The sequence below is a fragment of the Coregonus clupeaformis genome, chromosome 21 (genome assembly GCF_020615455.1).
Source record: "Coregonus clupeaformis isolate EN_2021a chromosome 21, ASM2061545v1, whole genome shotgun sequence".
In the NCBI taxonomy this organism is placed as follows: domain Eukaryota; kingdom Metazoa; phylum Chordata; class Actinopteri; order Salmoniformes; family Salmonidae; genus Coregonus; species Coregonus clupeaformis.
The window spans coordinates 24,152,040-24,165,535 of NC_059212.1; the positions used below are offsets into that span (position 1 = coordinate 24,152,040).

Here is a 13,496-nt window from a genome sequence, read left to right on the forward strand (position 1 = left end):
ACAATCAGGGCTTTTCTCATTTCTGATGGCTACTTTCAGTTCTCTCCACTCCTTTATCCCTGTCTCCTCTCTCTGTCTGTATCTCTCTGTTTCTCACTCACACACAACACACAGCCTTATCCAAACATACAAATCTCAGTCAAAACAAACCTACAGGCCAATCAAGCCCACATTAAACATACCCTCAAGACTTTTGTCCAAACAAAGCGAACTTGAGTCCAAACAAACATAGCCCAGTCACAAACATAACCTAGTCCATAGATGGCTCACTCCAAACACTATCCAGTCCAAATAAACATACACACCACCACTGCCACCTAGCCCTGTTCAAGCACGTTTTATCCCGTTGATGTTATTATTTGCATGGGTGTTAAGTGTTGAAGTCAACTCCATCTTAAACGCATGTCAATTGAGTATATTGAATTGCATTCCAATAAATTAATGATATGTCCAATCCAACAGACGGGAATTTAAATGGAACATATTCGGCTGATTTTATTGGTTGACTGATAATGTGTATTGTGATGGGTGCTGGTGTTTGTCACTCCTACTCGTATACCGTGGGTGGGATTTTATGGGTTAATTATAATCAATGTGTATTCTGATAGGTGGAGGTGTGTGTCACTCGTACTCGTACGGCGTGCGGGCAGTGATCCAGTGTCTGCCGGCCTGGTTCCGCTTTGTGCAGTGCCTGCGGCGTTACCGCGACTCCAAACGGGCCTTCCCTCACCTGGTCAACGCAGGGAAATACTCCACCACCTTCTTCGTTGTCACCTTCGCTGCACTCTACAGCACCCACAAAGGTATGGAGAGAAAGTTTATAGTCTCATCTTAGACTGGGATCTAAATGACATATCGTAAGTACAGAAATGTTTTTGGCCACTACGCCGGTTGACATGCATATACCAGTGATTCTCATAAGAGGAGGGAGGATCCACAAACAATGGAACAACAAACAAGGAGAGATTAGTACTGTAATAGTATTGCAATATAACGTTTGTAGTTGATACGTATGCACTACATTGATTAATTGACCAAACGCTTGAATCATTGATTGAGCAGTTGCTTTGTTGATTGATCAGTGATTGGGTGATTGACCTTGACCTCTATGCCTCTCCCCTCCTAGCTGAGGGTCATGATGACGCCAAGATCTTCTTCTACCTGCTGATTGGCTGTTCATTAGTCAGTTCTTGTTACACCCTGGTGTGGGACCTGAAGATGGACTGGGGCCTGTTTGACCGCAATGCAGGAGATAACACCATACTCAGAGAGGAGATCGTCTACCCCCAGAAAGTTAGTGTACCTTTTAAAACGGGTCATAATGACCAAAATGACGAATAAAAGTTGCCTAGAGGTAATCATCTATATACAGTAATACACACACAATGTTCAGAAAAACGTATGCCTCAAAGAGGAACCGAGAGGATGTAGGGCTGGTCGATATGGAATGAATTTGAATGTATTGTAATGAAACAGGCAGGGAGCAGGTCTCGAACCCTCAACCTTCTAGGCCGAAGTCCAGCGCGCCATCGACTGTGCCCCAAAAGCATGCTCCCGTGGCAGAGTCGATATCCGCGCTTATAAACCCAGGGTAGTTACAGTATGTTTTTGCAGTATCTAAATGCCTCTATCTTAAGAATAACGTTTTTTAGTTTTTATGAGCGTTTATGTCCGCTTGTTCTCATGTTGTCTTTTTGGTCTCGTCTCCTTCGTTCCTTCGGTGCTGTTCACCTTCCCATTTACACCAGAGATTTGTATATAATGACAAGATGCTCATGTCTCCGCCCTAACAATGGGAGTCGTTGTCCCAAAGGCGGGAAGGCAGTCGACCAGTTTAGGTCCGAAATAAGCCCATAGAAACGCATTGGGTTTATTTGTGAAACCTCTCGCTTCGCCTCTTCCTCTCTGTTTACACACACACACCAAGCCCCTCCCCCTGCCACTCGCACAACAAATATGAGAGATCACTTCTTCCTCTCCGACAAGCGGTTTCAACTTGCTATTTGCGTTTTGAGGTTTGGTCCAACAGAATCGGTCATATGGACACCGAAACGCATTGAGAAATTATTTTACTGTATTAGAGGAGAAGTTAACCTTTCTACCAATACCCTTTTTATGTCTCAACTGCTCAAAATGCGCGCAGAGCAGACACTACTAAAGTGTATCAATGAACATTGATTCTGGAAAATGAATGCTCAGTTTGTTGCGCGTGGCATTGCAGTACCACTAGCAGCATTTTAGCCACAGACAGTTATACTAGCTGTCTAGTCTGTGTTTTATAAATGTGCAATGAGCATAACAAACTATTATATAAGGAATTGGCAACTCGTTCTCATTCTGAGAAATAAGGTAGGCCACTTGATTTCAACATCTGAACAAAGTGTTATGATTTAACTGGATAGAACCCAAATGCAGACAAGTACACCAAGCCAGAGAAGTTTTAACAGGTTTATTATAATGTTCAATAGTCCAGGTTTCCAATAAATGGGGAAGAGCAAGTCCAGGTTACAGGGAGGGTACAGATCCAGGTCAGGGCAGGTGTGGTACCGTAATGTCCTAGTGTCCGTGGTGAGTCCAAAGGAGAGGCCCGATAGTGGAGAGCAGGATGGTGGTGGCAGGAGTGAAGCGGAGGCAGGAGTCAGGTTCCAAATATATGGTTGTCTTGACTATGATCTGACGATGAGTGGAAAGTTTGACCGGGTCTTAAAGGCTGAGGTGATTATGGTGAATGAGCTGCAGCTGGAACCCTGACTCCCGCACACCAGACTTCACTCCTGCAATCAAGGACAGACAGAGGGGAGGGGAGAGCAGAGAGAGAGCTACCTAGCAGCAGTAGGCCTAACAGTACCCCCTCTACGGACGCCACCTGGCGGCCGACAGGGTTTATCAGGATGTAACCTATGAAACTCACGAACCAGAGCAGGATCCACAATGAAGCTCCTGGGCACCCAGGAACGTTCCTCAGGACCATAACCCTCCCAATCCACCAGGTACTGGAAACCACGACCCGGCGGCGAACATCCAGAAGTCGCCGGACAGTGTAGACCGGACCCCCACCCACGATCTTGGGCGGAGGAGGGGGACGAGAGGGCGGGCACAAAGGGCTAACCGACACAGGCTTAATCTGGGAAACATGAAAGGTGGAATGAACCCGTAGGGAGGCAGGAAGCTGTAGCTTAACCGCGCAGGGGTTAACAATAGACAGTATCTTGAACGGTCCTATAAAACGAGGCGCCATCTTCTTCGACTCCACCTTCAATGGAAGGTCCCGTGACTTCAGCCATACCTCTTGACCAGGAGAGTAACCGGGAGCCTGGGACCGGTGACGGTTGGCTTGCCTCTGCATGTACGCCGAGCTCGGGACAGAGCTACCCTGGCCTTCCTCCAGACCTTGCAGCAGCGGCGCATGTGGGACTGCACCGAGGGTACCGCAAGTTCCCTCTCTTGGGAAGGGAACAGGGGAGGTTGATAACCCAGAGCACACAGAAAAGGAGACAAACCAGAGGAAGCGTTAGTCAAGGTGTTATGAGCATATTCCACCCAGGGGAGCATGGAGCTCCATGACCCAGGGTTAGACCCAGTGACACAGCGAAGTGCGGTCTCCATCTCCTGGTTCGCTCTCTCGGCTTGCCCGTTGGTCTGGGGGTGATATCCAGAGGACAGGCTGGATGTAATGCCCAAAGCTTTACAGAAAGCTTTCCACACCTGGGAGACAAACTGGGGACCCCTGTCAGAGACAATATCCGTGGGTAGACCATGAGAGCGGAACACATGTTCAACCAAAATATCAGCCGTCTCTCTGGCAGTGGGCAGTTTAGGTAGGGCCAAAAATGAGCGAACTTAGAAAAACGATCAATCACCGTAAGAATGACAGTCTTACCAGATGAGGGGGAAGTCCAGTGACAAAATCCATAGCGATATGCGACCAGGGCCGGCTGGGTATAGGTAGAGGTCGTAGATGACCAGCGCTGGCCTGGGTGGAGTTTTTACTTCGTGCACATACCGTACAAGCAGCAATGAAGGCTCGAGTGTCCGCCTCCATCGTGGCCCACCAGAACTTCCGTCGCACAAAGTCAAGGGTCCGCGAAACTCCAGGGTGACAGGTAAGGGGAGACGAGTGAGCCCACTGAAGTACCTGGGAGCGAGCAGACTCAGGGACAAACATCCGGTTAGGAGGACCCCTCCCAGGGTCAGCTTGATGATGTTGAGCCTGTCTAACAATCCCTCGATGTCACATGTGATGACTGCAATACTGCAGGTAGGAGGCAAAATGGGTTCAGGGTTACTACCAGTATCAACAGCCGAATGAACACGAGACAGGGCGTCAGGCTTGACGTTGCGTGACCCAGGACGGTAAGACAGAGAAAAATTGAATCTCCCAAAAAATAGTGCCCACCTGGCTTGACGGGGGTTGAGCTGCTTCGCTGACTGGAGGTAAGCCAGATTCTTATGATCCGTCCAAACGATGAAGGGTTGTTCGCCCCCCTCCAACCAATGTCGCCACTCCTCGAGAGCCAGCTTAACGGCGAGCAGTTCACGATTTCCAACATCATAATTCCTCTCTGCCTGAGAAAGTTTCCTTGAGAGAAAAGCACAGGGATGCAGTTTGTTATCTTCAGGAGAACGTTGTGACAACACTGCACCTACCCCAGTGTCGGATGCATCCACCTCCACGACAAACTGGCGGTCGGGGTCCGGCTGCATCAGAATGGGAGCCGAGGCTGAGCGATGTTTCAGTTCTTCGAACGCTGATTCGGCCCCCTTCATTCCAAGCGAACGGTCGTGAGATGGAGGTGAGAGCTGGTGAGTGGCGCCGCAATGCGGCTGTAGTCCTTGATGAACCTCCTATAGAAGTTCGCAAACCCCAGGAATCGTTGAAGTTGTTTGCGGGTAGAGGGAGCTGGCCAGTCCGTGACAGCAGAGATCTTAGCTGGGTCCATCCGCAGCTCCCCCTGAGCTATGATGTAACCCAAAAAGAGGTCTCAGACACATGAAATTCACATTTCTCCATCTTCACAAACAGTTTGTTCTCCAACAACCTTTGCAACACCTGGCGCACATGCAGTTCATGTTCCTGGGAGGACTCTGAGAAAATCAAGATATCATCCAGATAGACAAAAACAAACCGATTCAACATGTCCCGAAGGACATCATTGACTAGTGCCTGAAAAACAGCAGGGGCATTAGACAACCCAAAAGGCATAACCCGATACTCAAAATGTCCCAAGGGTGTGTTGAAGGCAGTCTTCCATTCATCACCCTTACGAATGCGCACCAGGTGATACGCATTTCGTAGATCCAGTTTCGTAAAGATGGTAGCACCATGAAGGAGGGGAAAAGCAGAATTAATCAAAGGCAGAGAATACTTGTTCTTAATGGTGATGTTGTTAAGTCCACGGTAATCAATACAGGGTCTGAGGGTCTTATCCTTCTTAGCAACAAAAAAGAATCCCGCTCCTACAGGTGACGAGGAAGGACGCATAATACCTGCCGCCAAGGAGTCCCGAATGTAGTTCTCCATAGCCTCCGTCTCCGGCCGGGAGAGATTGTACAGGCGACTGCTGGGGAGCGGGGCTCCTGGCTGGAGGTCAATGGCGCAGTCGTAAGGCCGGTGAGGAGGAAGAGAAGTAGCTCTGTGTTTGCAGAAAACGGATGCCAGGTCATGATACACGTCAGGAACAGCAGAAAGATCCATGGACTCCAGTGGAGGTTGAGGCACAGTACTGGCAGGAGTCTGAGCAGAACACAAACAATTCACATGACAAAATGTGCTCCATGAAACAATGCTACCTGTCACCCAATCAATGTGTGGATTGTGTTTTATGAGCCAGGGGATACCAAGGACCAGGGGAGTCTGTGGGCAGTCGATAATATGGAATTGAATGTTCTCCTGATGATTTCCCGACACTCTAAGACAAACAGGAACAGTCTGATGGGTAATGCGGGTCAACAATTGTCCATTTAGACCCTTAGCCTGCAGCGGACAGTCCATAGGAACAGTCTCCAAATCCATTTGTTGAGCCCACTCTCTATCCAAAAAGCTTTCGACGGCACCAGAGTCAATCAGCGCACTAACAGAGAAATTCTGGGACTGCCACTGGAGGGATGCCTGGAGCAGAATGCGGGGAGAAGAGGAAGAATCCGCTGCTCGGCTCACCAAAACTTCTCCCATAAATGATGAGCCGGCCCTTTTCCCGGACGAACTGGGCAGGAAGGAACGAAATGACCAGCTTCTCCACAATACAGGCAGACCCGAGCCTGAATACGACGTGCACGCTCCTCTGAGGACAACCGTGCACGACCCACCTCCATGGCTTCGGGTTCAGTGCTCCTCGTATCGACTCGGGAAGACACGGCTCTCCGTAGGGACGATGCAGGGAGGAGTTTGTTGATGACAGACAGGTTGCTTGGAACTAACACTCCTCTCCCGGGCGGCGCTCCCGAATCCGATTATCCAACCTGATAGTGAGTGAAATAAGATTATCCAGCGTAGGCGATTCATCATATGACACCAATTCATCTTTTAAAGTCTCCGACAAAGCATTGATGAACACTCCTTGTAATGCCTCGTCATTCCAACCACTCACTGCTGCTAAAGTCCGAAACTCCACTGCCATCTCCGCCACACTACGAGCCCCCCTGCCGAAGAGAAAACAACCGTTCGCAGCCTCCTTGCCTCGTACGGGGTGGTCAAAAACCCTTCCTCATCTCCGTGGTGAAGGCCACGTAAGCGTTGCAAATGTCCGACTGACTCTCCCAGACCGCGGATCCCCAGGCACGAGCGGAACCGCTAGTAGAGTTGATAAGGTAGGCAATACGGGCTCTTTCTGAGGCGTAGGTGAGGGGCTGTTGTTCAAACACTAACGAGCATTGAGTCAAAAATCGCCACAGGTTCCCATGTTCCCGTCATAGCGCTCTGGAGCAGGAACAAAAGGCTCTCTGATCTGGGCTGAAGGGGTAGTAAGGGCAGACACTTGATTGGTGAGTAATTGAACCTGATTAAGCAGCACCTGACTGTCCTCAGCAATCGTCTTAAACAGGGTATCATGTTGGCCAAGTAGAATGCCCTGATTGGCTATGGCAGTCCAAATTTGAGTGCACTCTGGGGTGGTATCCGAGCTACTGTCTGCTGGGTTCATGTTGGTCAGATCATACTGTTATGATTTAACTGGATAGAACCCAAATGCAGACAAGTACACCAAGCCAGAGAAGTTTTAACAGGTTTATTATAATGTTCAATAGTCCAGGTTTCCAATAAATGGGGAAGAGCAAGTCCAGGTTACAGGGAGGGTACAGATCCAGGTCAGGGCAGGTGTGGTACCGTAATGTCCTAGTGTCCGTGGTGAGTCCAAAGGAGAGGCCCGATAGTGGAGAGCAGGATGGTGGTGGCAGGAGTGAAGCGGAGGCAGGAGTCAGGTTCCAAATATATGGTTGTCTTGACTATGATCTGACGATGAGTGGAAAGTTTGACCGGGTCTTAAAGGCTGAGGTGATTATGGTGAATGAGCTGCAGCTGGAACCCTGACTCCCGCACACCAGACTTCACTCCTGCAATCAAGGACAGACAGAGGGGAGGGGGAGAGCAGAGAGAGAGCTACCTAGCAGCAGTAGGCCTAACACAAAGTGGACAGGCTATCATGCTGTTCAAACAGTTGGAGACGGACAGAACGGTGTGTTCATAACAATTCAACTGTTCTGCCTTGTTAGCAAGCTAATTGATCCTTGAAACTTGAAATACAGTTGAAGTCGGAAGTTTACATACACTTAGGTTGGAGTCATTAAAACTCGTTTTTCAACCACTCCACAAATTTCTTGTTAACAAACTATAGTTTTGGCAAGTCGGTTAGGACATGTTCTTTGTGCATGACACAAGTCATTTTTCCGACAATTGTTTACAGACAGATTATTTTACTTATAATTCACTGTATCATAATTCCAGTGGGTCAGAAGTTTACATACACTAAGATGACTGTGCCTTTAAACAGCTTGGAAAATTCCAGAAAATGATGTCATGGCTTTAGAAGCTTCTGATAGGCTAATTGACATAATTTGAGTCAATTGGAGGTGTACCTGTGGATGTATTTCAAGGCCTACCTTCAAACTCAGTGCCTCTTTGCTTGACATCATGGGAAAATCTAAAGAAATCAGCCAAGACCTCAGAAAAAAAAGTCTGGTTTATCCTTGGGAGCAATTTCCAAACGCCTGAAGGTACCACGTTCATCTGTACAAACAATAGTACGCAAGTATAAACACCATGGGACCATGCAGCCGTCATACCGCTCAGGAAGGAGACGCGTTCTGTCTCCTAGAGATGAACGTACTTTGGTGCGTTCAATCCCAGAACAACAGCAAAGGACCTTGTGAAGATGCTAGAGGAAACAGGTGCAAAAGTGTCTATATCCACAGTAAAACGAGTCCTATATCGACATAACCTGAAAGGCCGCTAAGCAAGGAAGAAGCCACTGCTCCAAAACCGCCATAAAAAAGACAGACTACGGTTTGCAACTGCACATGTGGACAAAGATCGTACTTTTTGGAGAAATGTCCTCTGGTCTGATGAAACAAAAATAGAACTGTTTGGCCATAATGACCATCATTATGTTTGGAGGAAAAAGGGGAATGCTTGCAAGCCCAAGAACACCATCACAACTGTGAAGCACGTGGGTGGCAGCATCATGCTGTGGGGGTGCTTTGCTGCAGGAGGGACTGGTGCACTTCACAAAATAGATTGCATCATGAGGAAGGAAAATTATGTGGATATATTGAAGCAACATCTCAAGACATCAGTCAGGAAGTTAAAGCTTGGTCGCAAATGGGTCTTCCAAATGGACAATGACCCCAAGCATTCTTCCAAAGTTGTGGCAAAATGGCTTAAGGACAACAAAGTCAAGGTATTGGAGTGGCCATCACAGAGCCCTGACTTCAATCCTATAGAAAATGTGTGGGCAGAACTGAAAAGGCGTGTGCGAGCAAGGAGGCCTACAAACCTGTCTCAGTTACACCAGCTCTGTCAGGAGGAATGGGCCAAAATTCACCCAATTTATTGTGGGAAGCTTGTGGAAGGCTACCCGAAACGTTTGACCCAAGTTAAACAATTTAAAGGCAATGCTACCAAATACTAATTGAGTGTATGTAAACTTCTGAACCACTGGGAATGTGATTAAAGAAATAAAAGCTGAAATAAATCATTCTCTCTACTATTATTCTGACATTGTACACCCTTAAAATAAAGTGGTGATCCTAACTGACCTAAGACAGAATTTTTACTAGGATTAAATGTCAGGAATTGTGAAAAACTGAGTTTAAATGTATTTGGCTAAGGTGTATGTAAACTTCTGACTTCAACTGTATAGAGATTAGCTGGCTACTCACTAGCACGTGGGTTTGTGCTAGAGAGATTATGAAACCTGTTTTATAATGTCTGCTATACGAAGTTAGTCATTATTAGTGAATGTGCATTATACATGGTTCTGGTAAATGTGTAACAAAAAGGGCATTTTCATAGACTGACTTGAAAGCCAGATCAGTGATTATCGCAAAAAAGCAGGTTAAACTATTTTGATAAAATAATTAAATTATTATGGTTGTGGAAGGCTTATAGTGGGGAAAAAAAGTATTTAGTCAGCCACCAATTGTGCAAGTTCTCCCACTTAAAAATATGAGAGGCCTGTAATTTTCATCATAGGTACACGTCAACTATGACAGACAAATTAAGAGAAAAAAATCCAGAAAATCACATTGTAGGATTTTTAATGAATTTAATTGCAAATTATGGTGGAAAATAAGTATTTGGTCGCCTACAAACAAGCAAGATTTCTGGCTCTCACAGACCTGTAACTTCTTCTTTAAGAGGCTCCTCTGTCCTCCACTCGTTACCTGTATTAATGGCACCTGTTTGAACTTGTTATCAGTATAAAAGACACCTGTCCACAACCTCAAACAGTCACACTCCAAACTCCACTATGGCCAAGACCAAAGAGCTGTCAAAGGACACCAGAAACAAAATTGTAGACCTGCACCAGGCTGGGAAGACTGAATCTGCAATAGGTAAGCAGCTTGGTTTGAAGAAATCAACTGTGGGAGCAATTATTAGGAAATGGAAGACATACAAGACCACTGATAATCTCCCTCGATCTGGGGCTCCACGCAAGATCTCACCCCGTGGGGTCAAAATGATCACAAGAACGGTGAGCAAAAATCCCAGAACCACACGGGGGGACCTAGTGAATGACCTGCAGAGAGCTGGGACCAAAGTAACAAAGCCTACCATCAGTAACACACTACGCGGCCAGGGACTCAAATCCTGCAGTGCCAGACGTGTCCCCCTGCTTAAGCCAGTACATATCCAGGCCCGTCTGAAGTTTGCTAGAGTGCATTTGGATGATCCAGAAGAGGATTGGGAGAATGTCATATGGTCAGATGAAACCAAAATAGAACTTTTTGGTAAAGAATGCTGAGTTGCATCCAAAGAACACCATACCTACTGTGAAGCATGGGGGTGGAAACATCATGCTTTGGGGCTGTTTTTCTGCAAAGGGACCAGGACGACTGATCCGTGTAAAGGAAAGAATGAATGGGGCCATGTATCGTGAGATTTTGAGTGAAAACCTCCTTCCATCAGCAAGGGCATTGAAGATGAAACGTGGCTGGGTCTTTCAGCATGACAATGATCCCAAACACACCGCCCGGGCAACGAAGGAGTGGCTTCGTAAGAAGCATTTCAAGGTCCTGGAGTGGCCTAGCCAGTCTCCAGATCTCAACCCCATAGAAAATCTTTGGAGGGAGTTGAAAGTCCGTGTTGCCCAGCGACAGCCCCAAAACATCACTGCTTAGAGGAGATCTGCATGGAGGAATGGGCCAAAATACCAGCAACAGTGTGTGAAAACCTTGTGAAGACTTACAGAAAATGTTTGACCTGTGTCATTGCCAACAAAGGGTATATAACAAAGTATTGAGAAACTTTTGTTATTGACCAAATACTTATTTTCCACCATAATTTGCAAATAAATTCATAAAAAATCCTACAATGTGATTTTCTGGAAATAAAATTCTCATTTTGTCTGTCATAGTTGACGTGTACCTATGATGAAAATTACAGGCCTCTCTCATCTTTTTAAGTGGGAGAACTTGCACAATTGGTGGCTGACTAAATACTTTTTTTCCCGACTGTACATTTAGCCTAGGTGTAATTTCACAAGCCCTGAATTCATTAGATTATTGATGACTGTTTGAAATAAAGTGTATGTGACTGTTAATTGTACAACAAAGCTTATTTAGAGATATTATCGTGAATCGTTCATAAGTTAGAAAAAATCAAGTATGATTTTTAGGCCATATCGCCCAGCCATAAGAGAATGTCTGCTAATGTAATAAATCATCATTCAAATATTTTCAGGCCTACTATTTTTATGTAACTTCAGAAGATGTTTATGTGGTTATGTGATGATAATACACGTGTGTGTGTGTGTGTGTGTGTGTGTGTGTGTGTGTGTGTGTTCAGGCCTACTACTACTGTGCCATACTGGAGGATGTGCTGCTGCGTTTTGCCTGGACGATACCCCTCTCCCTGAGCACGGTCAGTGGGATACCCTCAGCTGCAGACATTATGGCCACCATCCTAGCCCCTCTGGAGGTCTTCAGGTGAGAAGACATTGTTTTATTCTCTCTCTCTCGTTCCATCTTTTCTTTGCATTCTCTTCCTTTCTTTTTGAATGAACATTTCAGTCTATGCCTACTATTGTGGTAACCACTAGGTAGAGCCCTTCTCCTGAAGATTTCAACAGGTGACCATTTAACCACTAAATACCTCCCTCAATGTCATTTCATACATGAAATTATGATGAAACACCTCAACAACATTTCACTTGATATTCTCTTCCTCCCCCTCCCCCTCTCCACTGCAGGCGTTTTGTCTGGAACTTCTTCCGTCTGGAGAACGAGCACCTGAATAACTGTGGTGAGTTCCGAGCGGTGAGGGACATCTCAGTGGCTCCACTGAACGCTGACGACCAGACGCTGCTGGAGCAGATGATGGACCAGGAGGACGGAGTCAGGAACCGCCTGGGCAAGAAAAACTGGAAACGCTCCTACAGCATGTCCCTGAGAAGGCCGCGCCTCACTTCCCAGTACGGTTATACAATTGCTCCACACACACATATTGGCATGCATGCATACACACACAAAGCTACAGCATGTCTCTGAGACAACCGTGCCTCGCTTCCTAGTATAATAATAACACACACAGACAACCCCACATACACCTTAAATAAAGCGTATGGCTGTGTTTCCCTCGACTAATGTTTAATGTTTCCCTCTACTAAACTTTCTCTCTCTCGCACTCCCTCTCAGGACCAAGACCCGGGACACCAAAGTTCTCATGGAGGACACAGACGATGACACCTGACATCAGGCCAGACCCATTGCATCCATAGCATGGGTTCAGAACCTCTTTAAAGGACCACGTCCCTCCTAGGGGCACGCCCCCCTGACCCCCCTCCTCCCCATCAATCAGTCGATCGATCGTTTGATGACCTGCCCCCTCATCAGTCCATCACAGAGCTGCCTATCTGCATCAACACACATGCACACAGAGTACAAAGACATGAATATAGGCATATACAGAAGATGACAATTTGAGACAAATATCACACGCACACACCTTGGAACAGCTAATTTTAAGCCACTTTGTTTTGTTACTTTCATGGACCATTTAGTGCTGAGTTGACGTCACCCGTTATTTTTTTGATTTCATGGGGCAGAGACGAAACACCAAGACTGTAAATGTTGATGTAAATATCAGATGGCTAATCAGAAATGATCTAATATAAAAAAGACTTTGAGAGCGTTGGACTATGAACAGTGATCAGACACTCCTCTGCAATCAGTCTGGTCCAAGACTTTCTTTGACTTTCTAATTACCTTTTTTGATGAACATGATGATGAAGATGACTGTATTGATGTGGCAGTCCTTTCCAGGTGCGATAAGTTCTTCCACGAATACCTTGGTTTTTATTTTATTAAATTAAATTGTTATTTATGTGAGGGGAGAGATGCCTAAAACATTTGGTAGTGAAATGGGGGGGGGGTTCTGATTTGAAATGGCTGCTAAAGTGTCTGCCTAATGTTGCCAATAAGGACTGTTCCGAGAACGTTGGTAAGGGGGGAGGGGAGTTTGTTCTAATGGTTCAGTATGGGTCGGTCTGAATATAAGGCTGATCAGAGACCAGTGCTTCAGGGCATCTCATCCTATAAAATGACATTGTATGTTCAAAAACCCTCAGGAGGCTCTGATTGGACAATTCTCTCAAAACAAGCCCACCCCTTCCCTGTCTTCAGAACCTTTATAGGGAGGGGGGCCTTCCATCATTGGGGAACACCCTCCCCCCACCCCACCCACGTCTATTTCTATGGGCACAAGTGCATTCCATGACAAAAACTGTTCACACCACTCTTGTTGGCAGAGAGGATTTTGCAGGTTTAAAGCTTATTTCCTGTAA

The 13,496-nt window shown here is 46.4% G+C and overlaps 1 protein-coding gene across 1 annotated transcript in view; it reads left to right on the top strand.

Moving 5' to 3' along the window:
- LOC121535123 (xenotropic and polytropic retrovirus receptor 1 homolog) overlaps nt 1–13,148 on the top strand; it is a 51,217-nt gene extending 38,069 nt beyond the window's left edge. The window contains exons 10-14 of the mRNA XM_041841858.2: nt 609–803; nt 1,127–1,293; nt 11,501–11,640; nt 11,904–12,125; nt 12,349–13,148. Of these exons, the coding sequence (XP_041697792.1) occupies nt 609–803; nt 1,127–1,293; nt 11,501–11,640; nt 11,904–12,125; nt 12,349–12,403 (779 nt within the window). The 3' untranslated portion in view covers nt 12,404–13,148. The remainder of the gene's footprint in view (nt 1–608; nt 804–1,126; nt 1,294–11,500; nt 11,641–11,903; nt 12,126–12,348) is intronic.
- Nucleotides 13,149–13,496: the final 348 nt, after the last annotated feature.